The 17,315-nt window shown below is 42.8% G+C and overlaps 1 protein-coding gene across 3 annotated transcripts in view; it reads left to right on the top strand.

Annotated features, from left to right (window-relative positions):
- The window catches only part of Msrb3 (methionine sulfoxide reductase B3), a 120,911-nt gene that overhangs the window by 21,520 nt on the left and 82,076 nt on the right, over positions 1-17,315 (top strand). For 2 of the 3 annotated variants that reach the window (XM_050165508.1, XM_050165510.1), the window contains exon 2: positions 9,078-9,203. The exons of the other annotated variant lie outside the window; for it this stretch is intronic. In XM_050165508.1, the coding sequence (XP_050021465.1) occupies positions 9,078-9,203 (126 nt within the window). The remainder of the gene's footprint in view (positions 1-9,077; positions 9,204-17,315) is intronic. 3 annotated transcript variants of the gene reach the window in all.

The raw sequence follows: 17,315 nt of genomic DNA, 5'->3' as shown, positions 1-17,315 counted from the left end.
CAGTGTGGTCAGCCTGAACAACATCCATGTGGTCTTCAGTGTGTTCCTGTAAGAGGAGAGTCCTCTCTTCCTACCGAAGCAAGAGTTCCTTTGTGATATTTAGTAACAGAGGGATGACCAATGGCAGAGCCGCTATGGGCTTGCCGTGTTGCTCCCCTGTCCTTGGCATTGACTTCTCATCTTTTTGGACTATGTCTCCTGAAATAAGTACAGTAATATCTGGAGCACCAGAATTCATACTTTTGAGGGTTAAAAGCATATATTTAGCATTTTAAATTATGTGTATGTGGGTAGTTGCGCACCAGTGCAGGTGCTCATGGAGGCTGGGGTTTGCCACGGAGGAAGTTGGGATCTGACTGTTGGGAACTAAACTCTAGAAGAGCAATACGCTCTCTTTCTTAACTGCTGGGCTATCGCTCCAGCCCCAAGGCATTTTTAATAGATATTAAAATAAATTTTCTTCTGGCTCCATCACTTGCTGCCATGAAACTTCAAACAAGTTATTACCTGAACTTTAGCTCTTTCTGGAACAGCCAGTCACAAACACCAGCGGCTGGAGATGCTGACGGCTTCGTTCTAGTTTGTACTGCATGCTCAACGTGGACCGGACGGACGGGCTGCTGCTTGCTTCTTATTTCAGATCGTGGCTAGTAGAGTTGTCCTCATCTAATTAGAGAGCTCGGCCGGGTTTTGTTTCGGAAGAAAAACAAGCTCGGCAAGGTTTCACACCAACAGTTAGGAGGCCCGGAAGTGGCACTGTTTTCATTTTTGCTGGCGCTGTCCCAGGGTCTCGCTCCGCCACAAGGGGGCGGGAGCAGGAACTGCATGCCTATCCTGGTAAATGGAGAGCCAGAAAGAGCAAGTGAATGGCAGTCGGGGAAACTATTTCAGCGAATCACACTCGCGTTAGGGCGCTTGAATCCGATTATCATAGATCATCACGTGGAATGTGTACACGCAGATACTGAAAGGATGCTAAGTAAAACAGGCGATAAAACTACGGAAGCCCCTGTAAACAAACGCACGCGGTGCAAACACAGGTTGATGTTACCGCTATCTGGAAGCCCGTAGAAAACAGCATTGGTGCTTTGAGCCGGGTTAGCCTTAAAGCCTCCTAGCTCCCTATCAAGAATTGGTGAGTGAAGTTACAAGCTTCTGGAAGGTGGAGACTGGGTAAGGAAGGGAGAGGTTCCATAAGGAAGAGAGTAAGCAAGTCAGAAACCCAGAGGAAACCGAAGGCCTAGACTGGGGGCGTGATTACTTTGGGAACCAGAAAGAAAGAGCATCAGAGATCGAGACACAATTTCTGCAAAGGGAGGAAGAAAACAATAACCAGAAAATTAAGGGAGATCAGCCCTACATGATGCGGCCAGGAAACTCTGCTCATTAGTTCTGTGAGGTCTGTAGTATGAACTTAGTGGGGGCCGACGTCATAAGCTCTGTGTTTACAGAGGAGACTTGCAAAACTCAGAATAAAGCCCCTCCCTGAAATGTAGCCAGTGAGGGTTTAGTATGAACTCCAGGGCTAGAAATGGAAAAACCAAAACTTTCCTACATAAGAAAACCCTGAAAAGAAGCGATTAAAACAGGAGGACTAAACCCGGTGCAGTGATGTAGAACTGTCTGTCTTCGGCTTTGCAAGAGCGTGAGGGTCACAAGTTCAAGGCCTGCCTGGGCTGAAGACTGTGTTAAAGGCCAGCAAGGCCTTATTTCAAATAAAAAGTAACAAAACCACTTGGGGATAAAGTGTTTGCCTAGAATGTTTGCCCTAAGTTAAGGACCCAGCCCCCCTCCCTGCACAACCCTGGAAGTGCCCTCCTCCGTAGTAAAATGATTTGTGTGTGTTTTTCTGTCTTTTCAATGCTTTTTCTGTATTAAGAAAAATAGCTAGGGGATCTGAGTTCAGATCTCTAAAACCCATGTAAAAAGGAAGAAAAAAATCCAGCAGAAATACATAAATAAAGTAGAAGCTACTTACTGACAGCAGTGGCCATTGTAGAATACTGCACAGCTATGAACGCTGGAGAGTTTGAGAGCAGCGGGTTCTCAACCTTCCTGCTGCTGGGACTCTAACACAGCTCCTCATGCTGTGGCGACCCCCCCAACCTTAAATCGATTTTTGTTGCTACTTTATAACCGTCATTTTGCAACTGTTACGAACTGTAGTGTAAATACCTGTGCTTTCCAATGGTCTCTGGCAGCCCCTGAGGGGTTGTGACCCACAGGTTGAGGACCACTGGTCTAAAGCATCAGTTTGAGAATATGACTAAATTGGCATGTTCTATTGTGTTCCTGACAAGTCAGGAGCCCAAAACAAAAGGAATTTCATAGAATGGACTCAGAAGTTGAGTGTATGCCTGTAATTCTCTGCTAGTTACACCGCTGGCACCCAGTGTAGCCCTGCTGTTACCAATATTAGTTCACCTTTTATACCCATGTCCTGCTATGTGAATTCAGTAGTGGAAGTGTCGAGCTGACACATAGCCCTCTTCTGTTTTTTTTTTTTTTTTTTTTTTTTTTTTCGAGACAGGGTTTCTCTGTGGTTTTGGTTCCTGTCCTGGAACTAGCTCTGTAGACCAGTCTCGAACTCACATAGATCCGCCTGCCTCTGCCTCCCGAGTGCTGGGATTAAAGGCGTGCGCCACCACCGCCCGGCCATAGCCCTCTTCTGGTTTCTAATTGGCTGACCTGTAGTAAGTCTTATCAGCTTTAATGAATCCAAGATAAAAGGTATGGTTGTCTTCTGTTCTTCCTCACTATGACATGACGGAAGCCAACATGCTCACATAGTCCTTTCGAGACTGTCGGACGGTTGCGGAACAGACGCATAGGCTGCACACCCGTCAGTACCTGTACTAGATCTTGCTTCATTCTTTCCTCTTATGCTAGAAACAGTCAAAAATCAATAAATGAAAGAAACATTACTGGAGACTACAATTCCATCTAGTTGTTGAAAAAAATCTTGGTTATCAAACTTGGTGTGGCAAGTCCTGCATATGTGTTGCTTTTATTGATTAATAAATAAAGCTGCATTCGGCCAATGGCTCGGCAGAGTAAAGCCAGGCGGTAAATCCGAACAGAGATGGAGAGAGAGAGAGTAGGCAGAGTCAGGGAGATGCCCTGTAGCTGCCTCAAAAGGAGACAGATGCCTGGGAACTTTACCAGTAAACTACGAGCCTCATGATAAAATATAAAATAATGGAAATGGGTTGATTTAATATATAAGAGCTAGCTAGCAATGTGCTTAAACTATTGGCCAATCAGCGTTTTCTGTGTAGTTATTTCGGGTCTGGGCAGTCAGGAACAAACGCACAGCCTCCGACTATACAAACTTCGGCTCCTAAGGGCAGATTTTAACAGGACTTCTTACAACTGACAGTTTACAGCTAGGAGGTGGTGGCTTCTGGTCTATGAGGTGTTCTCCAAGCTTTTCTAATGAGACACAGAAATGGGGTGGGTCTAGATGGGAGTGGAGGAGGGGAGGAATTGGGAGGAGTAGAGGGAGGGGGAATTATAATCAAGCTATATTATGTGAGAATAAAATCTCTTTCAATACATGGGAAAAATTAACTCTCGAAAAGATGCAAGCTAGAGCAGTGGATTTTAATCCAACAGTTTGAGAGGGCTTACTGACTTCGTTTCAGATGATCATTTGTGGATCTCCATGTGACGATGAAGACTAGCCAGAGTTATCTGGAGAGGTTATTTAAGCATCATTCCCTTTTCACTATTTGTCTGTGTGTGTGCATTTGCTTTTCATATATACGCCAACCAGAACAGTATATCCCAGCGTACTGACTGCAGAAGCACAAAAGAGAAGAAAATTGTCTTTTGTGAAGGCAGATATCAAACAGAATTCCAAGAACATAAAACTCTTCCTGTTATGTCTCTATTTTTGTTTGGATAATATATTTTTACTAAAATACCATTTTTATAAATTTATTCAAGCTTTTTAATTAAAAAGTAAAATAATAATTTTGCAAGTTATTTTTATTTATTAACATTTTATTGCCGCTGATTCCTTCTTAAGTTTGTTCACTCATAATTTCTCCTGTAGTAAGTATTGATAGATATCACTACACAAACAAATGGACTCCTTTGATTTTTGGTCTGTAAAGAATCTTGAGATTAAAAAATGTTTAAGAATGTAAGGACAGCCGGGCGGTGGCGCACGCCTTTAATCCCAGCACTCGGGAGGCAGAGGCAGGTGGATCTCTGTGAGTTCTAGACCAGCCTGGTCTACAAGAATTAGTTCCAGGACAGGCTCCAAAACCACAGAGAAACCCTGTCTCGAAAAAACAAAAAAACAAAACAAACAAACAAACAAAAAAAGAATGTAAGGACATCACAGAAGAAAAATGAAAGTTGAGCTTTCCTTTACACATCTTTCTAATTGTTCCAAACAAATCCTGGTATTTTCCAGCCATTCCATCTTCTAAAACTGGGAGTCGTTCTCTTCAGAGTTTGGCCATATGTTATATTCCCACTTAGGGCAAATCTGAGAGCACAGACTGAAGCTATGTATCTGTGTATCTCACTCACCAGTGATCCATTGCCCTCCCCTTCCCTTCCCGCAGTAAAACTGCTCTGGGGAGAACCCAGTAACTTAAGATTCCATGTCCTCTCCTGCTGCTCCCTCCCTCCTTCCTTCCTATTGGAAACAAAGATTTATTTTGGCTCATGGTTTCAAAGACTTCAGTCCATTCTAGTGGGGAGGCCTGGGGGACAGCTCAGTTCATGTCATGGTGGTCCGGGAAGCAGAGGAAGAGAAAGTGTTAAAATATAAAATATTCCATGTCCTGTAGTTGAGTTTTTTTTTTTTCTTTTAGCTCTCTGGTGGGACCTACCACCCAGCTCCCAAATAAATCATATGGAGTCATACTCTCATGAATGCTTGGCCTTAGCCTGACTTCTTTCTTGCCAGCTTTTCTTAACTTAAATGACCTCATCTCTCTTTTGCCTCTGGGCTTTTACCTTTCTCTATTTCTGTAGACCTTTCTTTACTTCTTACTCCATGGCTTACTGTGTAGCTGGGTGGCTGGCCCTTGGAGTTCTCCTCTCCTTTTCTCAGTCCTTGATCTCTTCTTCCCAGATTTCTCCTCCTGTTTGTTCTCTCTGCCTGCCAGCCCCACTCATCCTTTCTCCTGCATTGTTATTGGTCGCTTAGCTCTTTATTAGACCAATCAAGTGTTTAGACAGGCACAGTAACACAGCTTCCCAGAGTTAAACAGATGGACCATGAAAAAGATGCAACACATCTTTCCATCATTAAACAACATTCCACAGCAAAAACAGATATAACACATCTTAAAATAATATTCCACAACAACGTCTTAAAATCATTTACCTTGAAAAAGGTTTGGAAGAGTGAGGATTCTTAAAAGCCAGCCTTCTGTGCAACCCCAGAATCGTCTCGTTAGCAGAGGGGTGCTCATCTCTCCCGTCCAGGAGTTGCCCATTCCCTCTGCAAGTAAGGTGTGTGTCAGGCTTGTGCAGATGAGAACAATGGCTTTAATTTTACAGCAGACATTTTAATTAGTGGCCCCCGAGGTGCTGACATGGTGAAGTTTCTTCTGCATGAAACGGGAAGACTTGTGAGGTGACGCTGTTCCCCTCGGCTGAGCCGTTTCTGTCAAAGGTGCTCTTTGTGCCAGGCCTGCTTTCTTGGCTCTTGCTGCCCTGGCTTTTCTTTCTTGAGGTCCTGGTGAGATTTGAATATTACGTTTTAAAAAAATTGTACTTGGCAGTGTCCAAATTTGTCAGTTCCCTTGGCTCATGCCGTTTGGGGGAGGACATTTGACTATCTCGTGAAAACCACTGATGTATACATTCCTTTGCATTTGTTGGAGAGGGATCTGACCTTTAGGGTTGATGGCTCTTAAGTCCACTGGCACAGTCGGCTCTCTCTGGAACAAATTATCATCTTGCCAAGTCCTCTGGATCCCTGGTGGTGATCTCTCTTTGGTATAGTGAGTTGCTCAAATTGTCAGGGCAAAAAGGAAAAGGGGGAGTGGGGAGGATCCACACCCATACACTAGCAAACTGACTGTAGCCATGATTTGGGTGTGAGGATTCTGAGGCAGTAGAGACATGGAAGGCGTTACTTCTGACCAAGGTACGCATTTGAGTTATCTTTGATTTTAAGTGACGATGCTTTTCACGAGTCTCCCTCTTATAGGAGCTGCTAGCAGTTGTACACATGTAGCGGATTTTAGTTCCCCTAAGCACTGTCAGAAGGGAACTGGCAGCAGCAACATTGGAAATGAGGGCCCTGACCATTGAGTCTTCTGCTCAGTAAGTGAATGAGCTCTTGTTATGTGTTGGGAAGTGGGAAGGCACTTCTCCCTGCCCCTAAGAGCTGCTTGATCTAGAAGAGGAGAGGATGAAAACAGACCAGGACCACGACGAGAATTGTGGGAGAGGTGAGCGCATGGCAGGTGCCCCAGTAGCACTGGGAAAGCTGAGCTGTGACCAGTGGCTGCGAGGGGTGGCAGCAGAGAGTAGTGACTTGCAGCCAGGACCTGGAGGTGGTGGGAAACACTGGACTTGTTTGGGGGACACAATAAGCAGCTGATCCGGCAGGACTATAGCACGGGGTAGGATGGGGTGAGGAAGGGACAAAGAAGCTGTGGGGTTGGAGAGATGAGGACGTTTTGGGAGGTGATGCGTGCTGGTGAAAAACCTTATTTTCAAGACTTTCTCCTAACTCATGCAATATTAACATGGCAATGATTTGACATGTTTAAATAATATTATCAGCTTACTTTTTCTGAACATGTATCATATGCCAGGTCTTGTTGGAGGTACTTTTAGCTAATTTATTTAGTGGTTAATTTAGAGTCGAGGAATACAAGATGCTGAGAAGAGAAGTCACTTGTCCCAGGTCACACGGTGGTCACGGTCCTGCCAGGGTGATAGCGAGGCGGTCTGGCTGCACAGCTCACACAATCCAGAGTGACACGCAGCTCTCTGAAAACGGAGTATAGATTGTGTATCTGTTGCAGCAAATTGTGTCTTTCACTGCAAGTGTAGAACACATGCTCTCTCTCTGTTCAGCACAAAAATATTGTTCCCGTGCTCTAGAGAAAACGTTTCTGACTTCATGCCTGAGAGGCATATTTCCCGGGGTTCTTTGGTTTGACAGAAGCAGGGGTTGTGGGTTTGAGCCACAGGTGGCGTTCTACAGAACCGCTTTCCAACCTATGGCTCAGAAACATATTCGCAGACACTGTACTGTTCACAAGCATTCTGTTAGTTTGTGGGCTTTTTCTAACGTTCTTATGAGCATTCATAAAATTAGGGTCATACCAGCTTCCAACCTATGAAGTCGTTACTGGAGAGATCTCCAAGTGAGTCGCACCATGGCAGGTTGTCGTTCTTCATTCTGCAGCACGAAAAGGCCAGGTGGCTCCAGCAATAGTTCTGCCAGGAGCGTCACTTACTAGTGCAGCCCTTCCAGGGTCAGCTGGAAAACCACAAAGCCAAACAAAACAATTTCAACCCCCAGACTGGGCAAAGCCAACTCGCCACTAGATGGCGCTCTCACATTTGGGTAGGAGAAAGGCAGCGGGGACGGCTGTTAAATTGCAATCCCATTGAGCCCCTGATGTTTGCAGTCCTTGGCTTTTAATTGTAGAAGGCATCTTTGTTCTTTGCCTGACCTGCAGAGTGACGTCATTGCCTTTCTTCCTGTGTGCTGGCTTTGACACAAGCCAGATGGCCACAGTGATCCGTAGGCGCCCAGGCTGCCTGGTACAGCAGTTGATGAAATAGAATAGGAAGACATTTTATGGTCAGCTGTGGGAGCGCAGCTAGGCCGCAGCTTTGCTAAGTAATTACATTTACCGCACATACTTTGTTCCTCATGGGGAAGGGTCTCATGGAAAAAAACCTCCATTTTTATTTATGGCGTTGTGAGGTATAGACCTTTGATCTTTTATTAGCCGGTAGTCTGTTCCAAAGGCATGCACTCTTTTGCCTGCCCTGCAGTCGCTCGTGAAAACGACATGTTTATTTATGTCTAACGGTTCTCTCAGGCTGCGCACTGTGATTCTTACCCTTCCTCTCCCTCCAAGTTGCCTCCAGTTAGGAACACAAAAATGTTTTAGTTCTGTAGAGAGTTTCGTTTGTGGAAGTCAGAGTTCAGGCATGTTAATACAAGAATTTCCGTCAGATATAGTCCAGAGCGATTTGGTCAAATATATTACTGTTTATTATGTGTTTGCTCTTCAAGGGGGTCACAAGAGTCCAGGAAAAGACTTTTATTTTGGGGTGAGGAATGGAGGTGGTCGTGGTCAGGAAATGAGCAAGATATTAATTTTATTCCATTTTTGGACATTTGGCAGTTACAGTTACTTAACATGGTAATTTTAAATAAAACACCAGAAATTGATAACCACCGAGTGTCCTCCACTTTCATTTGAAGTTAATCTTCACCGGTTGCAACAGTGCAGGAGATGTTTACAAAAACCCTGCGAGTTGAACTTTAGTCTGAAGTTTAACATCAGATGGTTTTGAGATTCTTCTACATTTCCAGAGACCTTAGTAAAGTAGTTTTTACTCCCTTCAGTGTTGGGTCACGAGTGCTACTCACAGAATTTTATTTAGAAAGCGTAAATCATACAACCAGATGGAAGTGCATGCTCCGTGTGCTTTGTTCAGATATAACGGCCGTGGAGTGAAGCCTCTCACTTGTCCTTAGGGTTTTTTTTTTTTTAATCTTAAAATATGGGTTTCTGCATCTAATGAAGGCTGTGCATTAGGGTAGAATACGGCTCTGTCTCAGATGATGTTTCCTCGCTCTTTCCAAACTGTATTTGTTTGTGTCTTTGGGCTTTGAGCCTCAGTTTCCCCTCACAGATGACCTGGGGATAAAACCTGCCTCCTCAGCGTACAGTGGGAATTAAAGGTGACGGTGAGAGTCGGCTTGGCACCCGAACCCAGCCGTGGGCAGTTGGTTAGCACTGCATACGCTTAGCTGTAAACCAAAAGCCTGTAGTTGTTTAATGAATGTGCCTAACGTTTGTGATGTTTTAATTCGTTGTTTCTTGTTTTTCTTTTTCTTTTCTCCTACTCAGCTTTTGCCCCTGGTTTTGCGTCTCGGTTTGTTGCTGAAGATATCACAGTGATGTCTGCATTCAACCTGCTGCATTTGGTGACAAAGAGCCAGCCAGTGGCCCTGCGAGCCTGTGGGCTTCCCTCAGGTTGCTGCCTGTTGTACTCTGGATAGTCGGGCACTGGGCAGAGTGGGTGTTTCTGTTGTAGGAGCTGCTGCACCATCACCCTGTACTAAATGTCATCTCTTTCATTTGGATGCTGATGGGAAGATGGAAATTGGCTATAAATTATCACTCTGAATAGCACTCATTCCCACAGTCTTCTCAGTACTAGACACACGGCCACTTTCCTTGCCCAGCATCCACCCATCACTAGTATCTCAGGGCATCTTCTTGTTCTCTAGTGCACGTACACATCTGCAAACCACAGTGCAGTCTCCAGGAGAAACTGCCCCGAGTCACACAAAGTAGGACATTCATCTTGTTAAAGCGAATGCCATGCTTCTCACTCCACGTGTGGCTGTTCCTATAGAAAAAAAAAAGCTAAAATGAACAACTTTAAGGTAATTGTGTTGCTTAGACTGTACTTAAGAAGATATTTTCTGTTTAACAAGAATCAAATAGACAGAACTAATACAGCATGTTTCAAGCTGGTTCATAAATTAGAACCACTGTGCTTTTAAAAATGTGATTCCAAACATTGAAACCAACGAAGCACAGAAGCTCAATATTCCACTGTGTGTCAATTATCATTCAAGTCAATGTTTTTATTTTATCGTGAAATTCACAATGGTTAAATGTTTTATTTCAATGAATATGATTATCAATACTATTTATACTCCCATCACTGTTTATATCACTGTATACATCTCTTAATATGTTGGGTAGAGGATTTAGCTATGTTATTAATCATTTACTAAGTCTTAAATGCATGCCAGGCCCTGTATTAAGCAGCGAGGATATGATGATAAAGATGGCTAAGCCAACTGGTTTTTGGTAAGGAGGAGACTGATAAAGCTGTATGGGGTCTTTTAGCCATGCGAGGAAATGGCTGGCTGGATGTGTCTGTGTCTTGGGTAGAGTAGGCCAGAGCAGAGTGATCCTAGCTATCTTCTGTAGGGAGACAAGTATTGGAAGGGAGGAAGGTCTCTGGAGTTTAACAGGACCACACAAGGGAGACGACGCTTGAGCTGCATCTCCGTGGCCAGGAGTGGGGTTATTGGTACTACATGAAGTAGCAAGGGCAATGGGAGAAGTGAGAGAGCAAACTGAGGCACTTCGTGAGCGCTAGAACAATGCGCTCTAGGGAGCCCAAGTTGACACTGGCGTTTTATCGATGCCATTAGTGGAGTATAGAGGAAGGCCAGGGCTGGCTTTTCCTACACTGCTGTGAGAGGGGTTGAGACAGCAACTTGATTTCAAGCGCCAGGTAAGGCATTTGTAAAAACTAGATTTTGTTATTTCTACGTGACAGCTCATGCTCATCTCTGAATACAGCTTATTGCCCACAGGTGCCCCCCCAACCCCGCAATCATCTTTGACATCATTCTCTCTGTCTCCACCTATCCTGCCCTGACCTCATCTGGTGGAGTAGATGAGGCTGCGTGGTGTCGTCAGGGGTTGAGAGTCTCCACAGGGGAGAGGGGAGTAAATGTGCAGATGGGGTGGGCTATGGGCCATGCAGATGTGGGAGTGACCACTCACCCATTGCTTCATAGCTGAGCCCGCGGGATAGGAAGCCTCATCCTCGGCAGTCTCATGCTCTCTGAGAGTTTGTATTGCTGTGAACATGTACAGCAATTGGACTGCGGATGTGCATAACCGTTTTCTCACTGTGAATACTGCCTTGGGTGAAAGCTTGCCGCGTAGTTCTGTCCACTGGAGGCTAAGTGTTTACGGAAATGGCGTATGAAAAACAGCTTATTCCTTAAAGTATAACAGCCAGCAAAGTGTTTCCTAACGAAACTGTTGAATTGAAATACAAACAGCTTTAACTTTTGATAACAAAACAATTCATAGATTAATTCAACAAAACTGCTAAGGACCAAACCATGCCAGTACACTGCTCACTCAGCAAGCAATTCTCGATTCAGACTCACTGGGGTTGGAATCTGGCTTTGACTCTTACTATCTAGCTGTCTGAGCTCCCTTATTTTCAAAATAAAGACAATATTAGGTTTCACCCTAGATGGTTGCTGTGAGAGTTAAATGGATTAGCATATAAAAACCTCAGGTACTGCATGGCATAGATGTTTTCACTAGGTTTATTATAAAACTCCACATGTTTATATCCATTTGGATTTATATTTTTTCATGAAAATAGACCTTTAAAAATTTAAATATATATAATTTTCCATTTAACTGTTTTTACTTTAATGGGAACCACAAATACATGCTGTTTGAGAACTAACCATAGCAATCTATCATCTTTTAAACGTTGGCTTATTTATATGTGTGCATGTTTGGATGTGCTGCTGTGCACTTGTGGGCTCCTGGGGACTGAACTCAGGATGCCAGGCTTGGCTGCATGTGCTTTATGTACTGGGCCATCTTGCCAGCCCCTCTTCATTATATCTAAACCTCATCTCTTCACTTTGTGTATATGTTGTCCTGTAACAGAATTCAAGTTCTGTAAATACACATTTATTCTTACCACCCAGTATTGACAAAAGCCCAGAGAAACTCTCTTTCTTCCCAGACATTCACATTATTTTACTGGCAAAGGATTTGGTTAGACTATTCCTTAATTTCCTAATTTTCAATGGCTATTAGTGTTTGAAGTATAATGAATTTATTAGCTGTTTCTCTACTGGGATTTCACACTTAGAGATATGGAGATGCTGAAGAAGTCATCAGATTCAACAGCAATGATGCAGACTACTTGGACTTTCAAATTTAAGAATGTGATTGAGAGGAAAACTCCAGCCTTTACCACTTGGTACAAAGAGGGAAAGAGAGCAAGATGGGAGACACAGGGAACTCAAATGAAAGTGTCATTTCTTGCTTTAAATTGCTGTTCTTTGGCCCAAACCCATTATAACAGAAACGTCTGTAAATCAAAAAGATTTTGGTTTCTTACCTCCACTAATTTTGAATATTGAATAATGATTTGATATTAAATAACAAATTAATTTTAAATAATGGTTGAATATTGAATTATTCATTGATTTTTTTGAATAATAATTCAGTGTGAAATAACTCTAGAACTAAGAACAAACTAATTGGAACAGGCTCCTAAAGTTGGTTGTTCCGGAGCTGATCTGGGTGAAGGCTGTATCTCAGAAATGACTTACCATCTTCAGCTCCGGCTTGCCTGTCTTCTTATTTTTTCATAAAGCATGATTTTAACTTAGCTCTTATTAAGTGCATCTGAGTTACGGTTCACTCGTGTTTGTCACCAAAGGTGATTTTCTCACGTGGGATTCCCTGGTGATTCCCTACAATACTTTCCTGTAAGTATTCCAAAGCAGAAGCTCTGAGATGCTCTGCTCTTAGCTGGTGTGACCTTGAACACACCCGTGAGCCTGCCCGGACTCATTCTTTTCTTCCCCTTTACCGCGAAGAGGAAGAGCTAGATAACCTACTCTGTGTGTGTTTGTTTTCTTAGCTACACTTTCAACTTTCAGCTTGAGGTGAATTCAATCTTAAAACTCCCTATGAATTACTAACGGTCCAGACTTAGAGAAAAGTCTGCTGGGTGGCACTTGAGCATTAGAGTCCTTGGTCACTGATCCCAGGAGGACCCGGCAGCAGAATTTCATATGTAGTTTCAATACCAGAGAAAAGTTAGGTAGTGTGTGGTAGCCTAGACCAGGCATCAGGGTAGTTTTAGCGAACTGGAGGCGCCTGTCTAGAAAGGCCTAGTTACAGATAGTCACACTTTAATACCATGTACCCAGTATGCAGTTGTGGCTTTTACTTCCTTTTTGGACGTGCTTAACATACCTCTACACGACTATTAGGTTGTTTATGAAGATGATATATCGTGGCACGCTAGTGAATACATTAGACCTCCCAGAGACACATTCTGAAAATGTGTCCTCTCTGTGAGCAGGGCTCCTTGAGTCAGGGCTGTGACTCCTAAACATGACACAGCGTCTGGGGTCTAGAAAGCATTGCTTAAATGAATAATAACCATCTGGAAAGTTTATATGTATCTGAGGTCAGGACTCTAGCAGAGAGTAAAGACTCATTTGAGATTAGCTCATGGGGGAGATTAGAAGGACAAGGTACAGCTTATGTGCTTCCAGATTCGTTCTCAGGAAGCAGCTTGCTCTCCTTTGATTGGGTCTTTACAGTATAGGGGTGTCTCAGATAGGGAGCGCAATGTTTTCAGTTATAGAACCACAACATATATGATATGTAATCTGTAATTTCTTTGCCCTTTTCTCTAAAATAATTGGGTTTGTTGGAATAGGAACTGTTTGAAGTGAAGAAGCAGATCTTATGTATACTATCAGAATTAAGAACTCTGGTTCATTTGATTGCTTCTGAGGAGCAAATTAGCATGTTTGGGCTTTAATTCATACATTTTAAACAAAATTTCCCACAAATGTGCGTAACAGCATCTCTAAGCAAAAAGCACCATTTTCCGTTAACACTGCCGGTAGTTCGTCAGTAGCAACAGATGTTATATCTGCTTTAGAGCAACCGGCTTGCCCACTGGGACAGGTACATTTTCTGTTAGTGTTGAAAACTCTGTAAGACATGTAGACACTGTGACCTTTGTCTGTGAACACAGTGTTGTAGTTCTGAGTTTTCTGTTGTTCGGCTTTCTGAAGCTCCTCAGGGAGTGAGTGGGCTGTGAGCTTCTTCTCTGACAGTCATGGAACCATATCACATTTGAAATGGACCAGGACGAAGTGGCCCGTGTTTCTCTACTGGTGTCTTGTGTGTTCACTATTCTAACATATTCATATTGCCTACCTTTAATTAACATTATTAAAGATTGTCTGTCTATCTTTGTTTGTGTGCACCGTGTGTGTGTGTGTAGTTCTGCAGCCTTGATGCAGGCCCATGCAAGCTCTGAGTGTGCATCCTGTGTGTGTGTGTGTGTGTGCAGTTCTGCAGCCTTGATGCAGGCCCATGCATGCTGTGAGTGTGCATCCTGTGTGTGTGTGTGCAGCTCTGCAGACTTGATGCAGGCCTGTACCTGCTGTGAGTGTGCATCCTGTGTGTGTGTGTGCAGTTCTGCAGCCTTGATGCATGCCCGTGCATGCTGTGAGTGTGCATCATGTGTGTGTGTGTGTGTGTGTTTGTGTGTGCAGCTCTGCAGACTTGAAGCAGGCCTGTACCTGCTGTGAGTGAGCATCATGTGTGTGTGTGTGCAGTTCTGCAGCCTTGATGCAGGATAACACATGCTATGCACCCCACAGGCCAGGAGGTTATTATTTTATTTTATTTTATTTTTTGAAGAGAAATAACTTTAAGAACCCACACACATTTCGCTATAGTTTACAAAAGCCTTTGAAACCGATGGATTGAATGGTGCGCACACTGTCCAGTAGGTGGCACTAGTCTTCCATTCCTGCGCAGCTTGTGCAGCCTAGCCTTAAACTCATAGGTGCATCGTAAAAATGTGAAAGAATGTAAGAATATCCAGTTAAGAACATATGGATTTGCAAACCAGACTTGTCCCCGCCTCTACTATGTTCCGACAGTGTATGTCGAGTGAAAGCCCCTTCCGTTTTCAGAAGGACTCCGACTCCCTCTGCTTGGACGTTTCTTGGAAATGTCTTTCATATGTAGACTTTCTGCAAACTAAAACAAGTTTTCATAAATTAACCTATCTTGTACCAAATAGCTGCTTTCTCAGTAATTTATAGCTTTATATGCAGCTAAGTTTTCTGCAGCAGACCACCCAAGAATTAAAGAAAATTATACATTTTGTTTTGCCATGGTGTGGATTTCTATAGAATCTTGAAATGTTATTAGTTAGACATGTTGAATGTGAGGCATTGATCAGTTTTTGCATGAATGAAATATTTTAGGAAACTAGAAAAAATTATATTTTAAATGTTGATTAATGAGTACTCTGATACAGATTTATGCTTTAAAAGCAAAATATTTTAGTAGCTTTATAATAAAGCCTGAGTACTGAAAAGTTGGTATGTGGTATGGTTTTAAAAATTACTTGTAGAGAGTACGTATTTCATCCAGGCTGATTTGTCACAGAACGACGTGTCTGTGTAAATGTAAGGTGTTGGGCATATGACTTATTAAATGTGGATTTTATTAAATTTTTGTTAAATGGCAAATAAATTAGTAATTGTAAAATACACAGCACAGTAAGACAATCGAGACAGGCATGAACAAAATCTTGATGCTTCTCAGGTTTTGGAGGCAAATTAAGTATAACCCTGACTGTAGAGAAGATGAAACTTCCCAGCTTCAGCAGTTCTGCAGGACGAGACAACCAGGACAGCACGAATTTGAAGATATTGCATAGATATGTCTCCGCAGCTGAACATGCTCACGGGAATATTACAAAAAAACATCAGAGAAGGGTTTGCTAAAATGACTGGCCTCTTACCCTCCACAGACGCGCATAGTGAAGAACTGGGCCCGAAGTTACTAGGTTCCCATGTAGTTAATACTGATCATACCTGGTAATTTGTATTATCTGTCTTTTCCAGTACACAGTTTAAACTGAAACAATTAGAGATCAAATTTCCATGGTTGTTTTTGCTAGATATATTTTAATTTAAAGTTATTTAAACTAGATTATTGAGATGCAGTGATAAATTATATTTAAATATTTTGTTGCTCTGCATTTGAAAGCAAATTTGTTGGAAAATTTAATATTTGTTCAAAAGTCCTTAATTTCCCCCTTTATTTGCATTCAATATGTACACAGTTGTATCAATTACTTTAAAAAATGTTACAAAAGTATTTATCAGATTTTTAATGGCTTAGTAAGTTATATATTTATACACTTAAACTTATTAACTTTTATGACAAACACTTCCTTTAGCACTACTTGTGATTATTTTATTCAACCATGTGTTTGCAGAGAATGGCATATTATTTTAAGTTAATAGATTATTTGGATTTTAAGCAAGCCAAGAAAATCTACAGTTGTAAATATTTCTACACTTTTATTTTGTAGGGTTTTATTTTATTGCCAAAAATACATATTGCTTCAGAATGATTCATTCCATTTGATTAATTTTTAATATATTGTGTGTGATTTTTTTTTTGTTTTGTTTTTCGAGACAGGGTTTCTCTGTGGCTTTGGAGCCTGTCCTGGAACTAGCTCTTGTAGACCAGGCTGGTCTCGAACTCACAGAGATCTTCCTGTCTCTGCCTCCTGAGTGCTGGGATTAAAGACGTGCGCCACCACCACCCGGCCGAGACATAATTTTTAAAAAGAACAATTATTACTCCCACCTCTTTAGCACGGTGCTAGGTCAATCTACTATTAAGACAGGCCATTAACCCACCCGACTGGATTTAACTATTCTCAAGGGAAGAGACAATGGCCGTGCCATTCTTTTGGTTGGGAGGTAACAGCTTCCCCTTAATGGGCCCTCAGTGTTACAGGGGCTGCACCCCAGCCCAAGGTTTGGGCTGAGACCCAAACTAGGGTCTGCTCACTCTTTAGTTGGGCAGTTTTTACCTGAACATTATACACGACTGTCTGGAATGGCTCTAAAATCCACATAATAAGTATCTTAAATGAGTGGAGGAGAGAAATAGTATTTTCATGGAAGAAAACAACAATGAGGCTTATGAAGAGCATCGACTCTCAGTGAACGGGCTGCGTTCTCCACAGCAAGCCTCTGACCTCTGTTTACCCATACCGCCCAAGTCTGATCAGCCCGTCGGAAGCTAGCTAAAACTGCCCTCCTCTGTGGCTTCTTTCACAGCCGCTTCAGCACCTAGGCCCGTTCCCTCCTCTCTTGAAGTTCCACAGAACTCTATCAAAAACCCGTAGATGGAAAGAAGAGGTTACCCCGTTGGCTACATTTTTATCCCCCACCTCCAGACAACCCGCAGGGACTCCTGACAGAGTGGAACGGAGCACAGTGTTGGGGAGGCCTCCTGCGGCCTCAGACCCTGACCTCGCCCTCCCCGGAGTGCTGCAAGGCATTATTGTTAGCTGTTCTGGCTGAAGAGGAGAATTGCACGCACTCTCTGTGTGTGGTTTAGACAGCAGCACTTCCTGTGTCTACCGGTACTACCAAAGTCTTGAAAATGCCGGCAGCGACTCTTCTGTTGTTTGTTCATTTGCTTGTTTTTTTTTTTTTTTTTTTTTTT

Source organism: Alexandromys fortis, unplaced genomic scaffold, assembly GCF_014885135.2.
Source record: "Alexandromys fortis isolate MF-2015 unplaced genomic scaffold, M_Fortis_MF-2015_v1.1 scaffold_154, whole genome shotgun sequence".
NCBI classification, from domain to species: Eukaryota; Metazoa; Chordata; class Mammalia; order Rodentia; family Cricetidae; genus Alexandromys; species Alexandromys fortis.
Note: the sequence above shows the minus strand (reverse complement) of the source record. Positions and strands in the feature narration are given on the sequence as shown.